We start from the raw sequence: 10,055 nt of genomic DNA, 5'->3' as shown, positions 1-10,055 counted from the left end.
TTTTTTCTTTTTCTATTTTTCTTGCCTCTTCTGTCCCCCATCTTCTTAAACATTTGGAGTTTGGAGCCAAAAAAGTCAGAGAGCCAAATGAAATTCTACAGGCCAGACGCACTCCAAAAGAGCCAAATTTCTGGGATTTGGCTCCAATCTGATAACACTGACTGTGACTAGATCTAGATCTATGTCTATTCGGACACCAACACGATCCTGTGAAGCATCAGCCCCGGTAACCTCAGCCCTGATCCCTTTTGGGTCATTTCCGGTAAAACAAGGAAGGGGGTGAGAATAGCGAGACATAGGTTAACCACTGCCTATTAACAATCCTCATGCACATGGCAATAAAAAAAAGAGAAAGATCAGTAACAATGTTCACAAATACAATAAAAATGCAAAGACACAGATGGGAGGGACAGCGGCAGGAAGCACCACAGCTGAAGCTAGATGACAACAAAGTAAAACAGGGAATAAGAAATAATCTCAACTTACCCCAACATCACACTGCCGGCCTGTTCGGTGACTTAGTCCACACTTTCTACACTTTTTCATAAATTTGGGGGCAATGATCGTAGATTTTCCAAAATCAGCCACTTCCTCTAGGTACATGTCACCTATATCGTCACATACATAATATGGCCGACTGTACATAGCACCACATTTCTCACACTTTTCATTGAAGACATTGCCATGAAGTTCAGATATCCTTGAAGAAGGGACTCCTGAATGCGGATGACAAATAACAATGAGAAATAAGAATGTTTTCAAGAAACTGAATACACAAAGTGCAAGGGGAAGGATTCTTACAGTTATAATTCTTCGACATTGTCAAATAAAAGAAGTAAGCATGCAGACGTGCGGTATAAAGATCACAAGAATGGTCTTTCTTTAAGTTAAAGAAAGATGAAGTTAGCATAATGAAACTCTTTAAGAGAAAGACTGATAGAGTTGTTTATGCAAAGAAAAAAGGAAAAAAGACTGATAATTGAACATATTTCGGTAAACTTTTTGCCCATATACCTGCCTGTGAAAGCACATGTCAACATATTGCCGAAATCTATACATCATAAGGTCAGATTAAAAAAAAAAAACTCAACCTTTTCACTACTTTCAGACAAACGTGTTTACATTCAGTTATTTGTAGCAAAACAACCTATGGACGCAAGAGACGCACTCAAATTTGTCCATTACCTGACAAACAATGCAGACCATCACAATTTTGACTGATCAGGTACTTGATATGGTCATCGTCTACTAGCCTCCGAATGGCTTCGTGGGTAAACGTTGGTCTCAAGTGTTCATAATCTAGCTCCTCATTGCCATTGTCATCATCTTCCTCTCTTTCTTTCTCTATTTTGTCCTCACTCGCTGCTGTCCCTTGAGACTGGTTCTTACTCATTGATGAAGCATTTTTCTTTCCAACTGTCAAGTACAAAAATAGAATGTAAGATAAAAGGAAATTAGATTGTAATAAATAAATAAATAATAATAATAATAATAAATAGCATTTATACTGCACATTTCCATTTTCTAAAAAATGCTCAATGCGCATCACATCGAAAAAGACATCACATCTTAAAAATTAATTGACATGCATCATGTACGTAAAATACAGTATTATGCACATATCTATACATATTATATTGGCCGCCTAAAACTTCCGGACACTTAACTTTCAAATTTAAAAAAAATTAATGGTGGTTCAGAATCATTTAAAGGGTGCTCAGTTTTATTGAGGAGCCTGAAGTCACTGTAGTTTAATTTTCAGTTTTTCATTAGTTTCGTTTAGATCTAATCTAGGGAAAGTCCGTCTTCTAAGACGCCATGGTAAACAAGTGAGGCTTCTGTTCAATAGCCGTGCCCACTGGCTCCTCAATGACTTGACGATCGATTTTTTTGAGTCCGTTCATCAACGAGTACACAGCTAGTATATATATAATATCTATGTATATGAGTAAAAATTTCTATGAGAAAAGCAGTCTCACAGAGAGGTTGGTAATGCATTCACTAAAAATATACAATGCAATAAAAGTTCACGAACGGTCATGATAAAATTGAAACGTGAGTAACTAGAACTAGAAACATTCATTAAAACATTTGTTCTCAACAGATAGAAAAACATTTCCGCTCTCTCTCTCTCTCCCTCCCTCCCTCCTTCCCTCCCTCCCTCCCTCCCTCTCTCTCTCTCTCTCTCTCTCTCTCTCTCTCTCTCTCTCTCTCTCTCTCTCTCTCTCTTATTCATTCTCACACACTAATTTCTTCAGTCTCAAAGGCTGGTATACACATGCATATGAAAACAGTTCATCATCATGAGAGGTACGCATTTGTGAATAAAAAATGCTTCAGCTGTTTTTTTGAAAATGTAAATTGTTGGGGCGGATCTTATTTTATATGGGGGTTCGTTCCAAAAACAAAAAGGAAAGCTCGCCGTATGTTTTTGTAATTTTGTTTTGGAGTTTTAAGAATTAAGATTATCAGAGGCTGATCAAAAGGCTCTAGGAGGATGATATAATTCCAGGAATTTTTTAAGATAAAAAGGTGCAGTATCATTTATACATTTAAAACAGAAAACGGCAGTTTTGTATTTGATCCTTATTGGCAGCCAGTGTAGTTCTTTCAGAATTGGTGTTACATGCGCTGATTTCTTTTGTTTCATTATCAATTTTATTGCTTGATATACCAAACCTTTAAAGAGGATGTTTGTCTACTTTGGGTTCACTTTAATCCAGAACACTTCACTAACTGACACAAACACAAGAAAAACTGCTCACCACATGTATCTCGGACAGCAACTGAACTTTGGTCTTTATTACTCACCCCCCTAGTCACCACTGCGCATGTTCTCAAGTGACGGGAGGTAGCTCCCTTAAAACAGAGAAGGACAATAACCTTGTTACGTCTCTTACACAACAGAGGAGGTACAAATTTTCTCCCAGAGATGAATAAGGATAATAATATAACAATATTTCTTGCAAAATACTTTTTTATTTCTTACCATCTCATGGTATGCAAAGCTAATGGAGCTAATTCCTCAAACCAAAGCATCATGTTCTTTGTCAACTGAAAAATATCAAAATGTCAGTAGAAACTCATCCCACTCTTAATATGCTAATACAAAAGTCTCAACTCAGTAACTCAGAAGGGAGGGGGGGGTGTCGGGGATCAGTCATTACCTGATCTGGCTCTCTTCACTGGAGGTGGTCCCAGGTCTTCTTCCTCAACATCATCAATAGTGACAGTCTCTCGATCTTCCTCTGTCCATTTGCCTCCTTTGCCCCTAAAGTCTCCCAAACCCGCAGCTGTCGAGATCCCTGCACCTGGTATACCATCAAAACAATGAAAAACGAAAGTGCCTATTATAACAGTACATGCCCTAAAGACAATCTAAAATTAAAATAAAAATTGAAAGAGTGAAAATATCTGCGATAGCTTTCAACAGACAAACTGTCACAAACGCCACCCTTCAGTACTAGTACTAAAAACAAAAAAGTTTGGACCCCTATATATAAATAAAGAATACTTAAATCACATCACAGGCAAGAAAAAAAAATGCCTATTTCTTCCAGTCTAGGGGAAGATATAAAGTTTAGAAGATAAAACAAACAAAAAACTGGGCAGAAAAATGAAGGAACTATAGAAGTCGATGAAAATGCCTTTCTACTTCTATGTAAACTTGACCATGAACAAAATTATTATTATGACAGTCGAAAAATTTTTAACTTTAACAGTTCAATCACCATCAAATATTGTTTGGTATACTAACAGCCTGGCATTGTCAACAAATCTATTTTATAATACTACAGACTTACCCGTAAAGAACACACAATGCTTTGCTGATTTTATCATAAGTGCCACTCTTTTCGCTTGTTCTTTCACATCTTCTTCAGAATCAAATATTTCCTCGGTCTTGCTTGCTTCTTGTATCATCACCTTCATGATGTGACAGATAGCAACTCACAATTATGATGAATACATGTTTCTTTTAAAAATTGATATAATAAAAATTAAGCATCCCAAACAATTGGAACACAGAAAATGGTTAGGTTTAGGGACAGGGGTAGAGGTAAGATGTAAAACAGTTTAGGATACACGCTGCAATTTGAAAGATATTAATTTTTCCTGTCTGACATAAAAGTAAACAAGACCTGGCATTGTCTCTATATGGGGGAACAATTATAGTTATAGGAGACAAAGTAGCTCAACTTATTTATGTACAAAACTGCAGGCCTATCTGAATAATAAATATTTTATCTTATCTTAGCCTATCTTATCTAATCTTAAAGAAACTGCCATGACTGTTTCTGTTAAATATCGTATTACAGGAAAGTTGAAGTTGATGTTTATTAAATGATGCACAAAGTTTGGTAACAGTGGTTAATTAAAAGGGAGCAATCAACACCCAATTTCTTACCTAACCGAGTCCCATCACAGATAAATTTAAGTCCGCAAAAAATTTACCTTCCGACCAAAAGGTTCTCCTCCCCACCCCCCACCCCCTCCCCTGTTCTATATTTTAGAAAGAAAACTTTGATGCATAGCCTGCCTGTAGAAGAAAGAAAGATGAGATAAAAGTACAAGCCTTAATTTTTGCATCATGTCACAAATAGACCGCCAAGGCCAACACTAATGACAATTTGACTAAAAACACGATCACATCAAATCCAGCCAGATTAATTTATGGTGAAGTCAGTGCAAGCTACAACAAACTCATCTCTATCAAATTAATTGATTTCAAAGTCTATCAGGGCCTGCATTTTGTGCCCAAACAATAAATCAGACCCCCTTAGCCTTAATGCATAGTTAGTAGCCTTTTTTTGGGGGGGGGGGATTTTTTTTGGTAAGTGTTTTACAGCGCTCGCAACTGCATAAGGTCATATGAGTGCGCGGGACACATTAAACTTTTTCAGCAGGAAATTTTGAACTTTTCCCGGGGGGCGGCCAAAGCCTACTCTTATCGATTTTAGACCACCAAGGGATCTTTAACATGCACAACTTGCGCACGGGCCCTCAGACTCTGAGATTTTTCGCCTTTGTCCGAGAAAGCTAGATATAGATCTTTCCTACCAGAAGATCAGGGGTGTGGCTGAAAGACAGCAGTAAGAAAGAGCCAAGGAGTAGAAGTAGAAAGGCTGCAGAAAGAGTCAGGAGCCCAGAGGAGGAGGCAAAGGAAATGAAGGATGGGGGGGGGGAGAAAGGGGAGACGAAAGCATTGCTAGAGAGCAGAAAAGGAGGTGAAAGGAGACAATTTCAGAGAAGAAAATGTTTCGGTCACTACCCGGATTCGAACTCGGGACCTTTGAATGAGAGGCCAACACCTTAAACTCTAGGCCACGAGAGCCCCCGTCTTCTGATTGGCTCTTTTCATCAGATTATTATAGGCTTTAAAAATATTGTATAATATATATAAAATTCTTGACCAAGAAAAATAAACAATATTATGTTTGATTTTGGATGCTTTATAATTATTAAAATGTGTTTTGCAGCTTTTCACCTCCATGAAAAAAACCCTAGCCCAATAAAACGAATCTTGTAGAGAACAGATAAAACTAGAACTGCAGTGCAAAAGACTACAGTCGAACTTGTGTAAGACGGCTACGCCTTGTTGAGGAGAAAAGAGTCCGTAGTATAAGCATGCATGCAGACTCTTTGGTATAAGACAGGAGGCCGTCATACCCAGGACTGATCAAAAGGAAGAAAACAAACCATTTACTTCAGAGGTCCCAATTGGAGGAGGTCGCTTAACAGGATTTCTGTAGGGCTCATTAAAATGGGGTTTTTTTTGTTTGTTTCTGAATTTTTTGGGGGTTTTGTGGGACTTTTTTGTTGTTAGAAGTTTCATTTTTTTTTTTTTTATTATGGTGCCGAGAAAGGTCAAAACAAAACAAAATGATGTGTCAGATGAGGAAGGACAGGTGCCATAGTAAAACAACCAAACGGGTCACCACCACTCTGCAAACGAGAGTTTGTGTTGACTTCCATTTTTATGGACTGGGTTTACGGACTGAGTTGTGGGCTGGGCTTATTGGTCATGACAGATCACACGCTTCCCTTATCATTTATTGTTACCCCCATTGGTCAACTTGGGTAACGGTAAACATTGGGAGTGAACAAAAAAATAAGCAACGTTACCATTTCATCCATTGGAGGGACTGACAATAACGATAGGTGAATGAATTATGACGGCTTGTCCACAGTGTCAGGGGAAAATGCATAGATTTTACAAAGCCTGAACGTCTCAGCCTGGTAAATTTGGCTGTGGTTTGATAAAAAAGGGTAGCAGCAGCCATGTTGGACAGGTGCCCATTTTACACAGTTAAAATTATAAAGAAAACAAAGCAAGGAAAAATATGGAAAGTGGCTGTTCGTACAGGCAGCCTTATTAAACAGGTGGCCGTCATGGCAGGTTTGAGAGTTAGACACCTGAAGGTAATATGATATACGCATTTTTCTCCATTCTCCAAGCATTTTCCCAAATCCTGGAACTAAACAACAATTGCATACATGTACTTGACAAGAAGAAAGTGTTGGATTGGAATCCACTGAACAAGAGAACAGGGTCAAGGGAAAGGTCACTTGGAACCTGGAGAAAAGTCACAGAGAATGATGCGTACAGAACTGAGAAAAGTGGAAAGACATGGCATGGAATAAGGTCAAGATGCTAGTCCAAGATTGGGAAAAGTGAAAAGTGCTAATTGGTAGCCTAGATCTATATATATATCATATAATACCCTGGCCCAGAGTGAGAAAGGCGACATAAAGACGATAGTTGATAATACCACACAGTATAGCGGCTGTTTCTATAAAATGCCTCATGTGCTCAGTAAAGGGACTGTCAGACAAAAGGGAGGTGCCGAAACCTGCCACCTGTCCCCACTGCCCTGTGGGAGAGTCCTTATGGACAAAGGCTAGCAGAGTAAACCGTACAAAAATCCATCAGAAGGCAAGCGGAAACCACCGTTGTATTTTTTCCCAAGAACGTCATCGTTACATCGAACCAGTCCTTTATACGGGAGCAAAGTATGCACAATCAATAGACAGCTGGAAAGAACAATTGAGGTGACAGAGTTGTGATTCATAAGACGTATACTGCGTCCCATGGACAGCTAGAAAAGCAAATGAAGAAGTCTTGGTTGAAGCAAATTGCAGATGACAGCTATGACGAATACACGAAAGAGACAGGCAAATTTCATTGGGCACACAATGCGGAAAGAAGCATTTGAGAATATTGTAACAAGGCAAGTTTAATGGAAAGAGAGGCACAGGCAGACAGAGAAAACAGATACTGGGAAGTGCCTATTTGCGATTAGCTCCAGTGCTAAATAAAACGCAGCGTTGTGATTAGCGCCATTGCTAAATAAAACGCCATGTGTGTAATATAAGGCTTAATCTATGCTCTGTTGAGGAAGTTCTGATGGCCGAATGGACAGCGTGTCTGTGTTTGAAGTTATACCATTATTTTATGAGCGTGGGTACGAATCCCGGTCCTGGAAGTGTTTTTTGGGGGGGTTTTTTCCTTCTTCTCTTCTTCCCGACTGATCAAACAAATTTTCCCATAATAATTATAACTTGTTGCTTTGTAGTTTTTCATGTAGTGACAAAGCATGCACACTCTAGTCTTGTCCGCAAGAGGACTTTTACCTACAAAGTAGGTCTACCTTTCCTTTTACCAATTTAGGCCTGGTTAAAGTTTAATAGTGGCTTTCCTTGGTCTGTGAGTCTAATTATTTAAAAAAAATAATTTTAGGCTCAGGAGAAGAAAAAAAACCCTTAGGGCACCAGGATTCGATGCCATGCTTGGAAGCACTGACATTAGAGAATGTAGACAGCTTTTATACATTCTCTAGGCCTAACGTTAGAGAATGTAGACACCGCCCCCTCCTAATTTAAACACCAAAGCCTAGAAATCTAGATCAGGCGACGTCATGTGTGATGGCAAAATATAAAGTGCACGCAGAGATAGATCTAATAATTATTTTTAGGTAGAGTTCTATTGTATGACGACACTGCGGACAGGACATGTGTTTCTAAAGACTGAGTTGCACCGTCTTGTTATTGTTATAAATTAAAAGCGTCTTTTGACTTACTTGCTCAAACTCAAATGATTATGATTATGAGAGATGAACAAGACGACAAGTTTAAAACCAAAAAAATCTTGAGATCGGGAACCGTTCGGAGAAATAGAGTTCAACTTTATTTTCCCGAAAGTTCGGAGAAATAGTCAATTTATATCCAAGGGACGGTGAATTGTAAAATTTAATTACATTTGGCTGGGTTTGAGAGAGATTACCCTTTCACACTCTATAACATGGGCTCCCAAGTTGTCTCTAGTAGTTGGTGAAGCTCCACTCATGCCCAAGGCTTTGTCTTTCTTCACAGTCTTTTTTTTAACCCTCTTTTTCCTCTTCTGCTGAGAGGCTGCTTCAGTAAGTCTTTGCCAGCAGGCAGGGTGAAAAACAGCCTCTCCATTCTTTTTCCAGCGAACTGCTAACTTATCTTCTACTTTCCTGAGACCACCTCTTGGTAAGGCCGACTTTACTTCAACACGGGCTGACTTTGAGCTGAGAGGATGAGGGTGCGCGCAAGACTTGAGTCGACAACTGAATTCCATGTTTCTGTGTGCAGTCTGCGTAGGCCTACACTCGTCCAGATTTGACTTGTCGGTGAGCGGTCAGCCTTCGATTTCACTTTTATAGATCTACAATCTAGTTAATTGTACACTTTCCTTCACAAAAAATAGCGGTCCTCGGTCACTAGCTTTTTAACTCTGGAATAAATTTTCGCAAACTTCTCTTGAAATTTGTACAGCATTACACCAGTTAAATAAAACTAAAGTGTTTATTCAGCTGTACAAATGGCATGGAAACAGCTGACTGCGCCCTGTTTCGTTACGTTTCAGAACCTATGCCACTTCTGATTTTTTTACGCATAGAAATTAATTAAAAACATGTCAGCCTATTGCTTGATATTATGGAAAAAAAAAAAGGTATCGTCAAATTTCCGACTGTGTTGCATTATTTGGAGATCATAATTTGTCTTCAGATTTTTTTTTTACAATGTCCTCTTGAAGTAGATCTACTGGTGAGCAAGAAAAGTGACGGCAACAAAAGAGGATAAAAATAAAATACGATAAAATCTAATTTATAGTTTTTTCTGACGCTGACGAATGTTTAATTTGGTTTGGAGTTTCACCACACGCACATTGGATTTGTTTGTACCTAGGCCTATTCTCAGTCAGTATCACACGCACACACTCTAACGTACCCACGCACCCGCTCGTAAATAAATTGAATGTCTGGTTAATTCTTTCAATTTTGGCAGAACGGCATCATTAGGCCTTAGTATCAAATCAACATAATATATGTGACTGCTTGATATTGTGATAATTATGAATGGGAAGCGCGGGCAGGTAAAAAAAGACTTTCCTTTGACGAGGGTCTGTTAACCAATTAAAAACAAAATTTCTTACTGACAATATTTATTTGAAGCGTAGGCTGATTAACCTAATGTTTATTTATATAGGTCTTATTTATATATTGAACCTACATTTCACCTCTTTAAAAGAAGTTCATTGTTCCCAAACACCCTACCCCCCTCCCTTCCACCCTTTCCCCTTCCCCTAGAATTTATCCTCTAAATATTATCATACTTAAAATAACTTACACACTCCACATAAGAAGTAGAGCTAGCCGTAGAAGTGAGAGAGTGGACTTGTCCCGTTATAATTAGGGAAAACTGCCGGTCCAGAGAACTCTAAAGAAACATTTTATAGGCCCTATGATTTTAACAATACCCCCCTTTTTAATTTTTCCTTCTCTCTCTCTCATCTCTCTCTCTCTCTCTCTCTCTCTCTCTCTCTCTCTCTCTCTCTCTCTCTCTCTCTCTCTCTCTCTCTCTCGATCTTTCTCTCTCTCTCTCTCTCGATCTCTCTCTCTCTCTCTCTCTCTCTCTCTCTCTCTCTGATTTCTCTCTCTATATATAGCCTATATATATATATATATATATATATATATATATATATATATATATATATATATATATATATATATATATATGTAACAGGC

At 38.5% G+C, this 10,055-nt stretch overlaps 1 protein-coding gene across 1 annotated transcript in view; it reads right to left on the bottom strand.

The window, feature by feature from the left end:
* LOC101859774 (NAD-dependent protein deacetylase SRT1) overlaps window positions 1–8,930 on the bottom strand; it is a 20,323-nt gene extending 11,393 nt beyond the window's left edge. The window contains exons 1-5 of the mRNA XM_005094588.3: window positions 8,282–8,930; window positions 3,804–3,924; window positions 3,168–3,311; window positions 1,186–1,416; window positions 487–716 (exon numbers count right to left, since the gene is read on the bottom strand). Coding sequence (XP_005094645.1) covers window positions 487–716; window positions 1,186–1,416; window positions 3,168–3,311; window positions 3,804–3,924; window positions 8,282–8,602 — 1,047 coding nt within the window. The 5' untranslated portion in view covers window positions 8,603–8,930. The remainder of the gene's footprint in view (window positions 1–486; window positions 717–1,185; window positions 1,417–3,167; window positions 3,312–3,803; window positions 3,925–8,281) is intronic.
* Window positions 8,931–10,055: the final 1,125 nt, after the last annotated feature.

This window comes from Aplysia californica, unplaced genomic scaffold, assembly GCF_000002075.1.
Source record: "Aplysia californica isolate F4 #8 unplaced genomic scaffold, AplCal3.0 scaffold00085, whole genome shotgun sequence".
NCBI lineage: Eukaryota > Metazoa > Mollusca > Gastropoda > Aplysiida > Aplysiidae > Aplysia > Aplysia californica.
The sequence above is the reverse complement of the archived record's forward strand: the minus strand, read 5'-3'. Positions and strand labels throughout refer to the sequence as shown.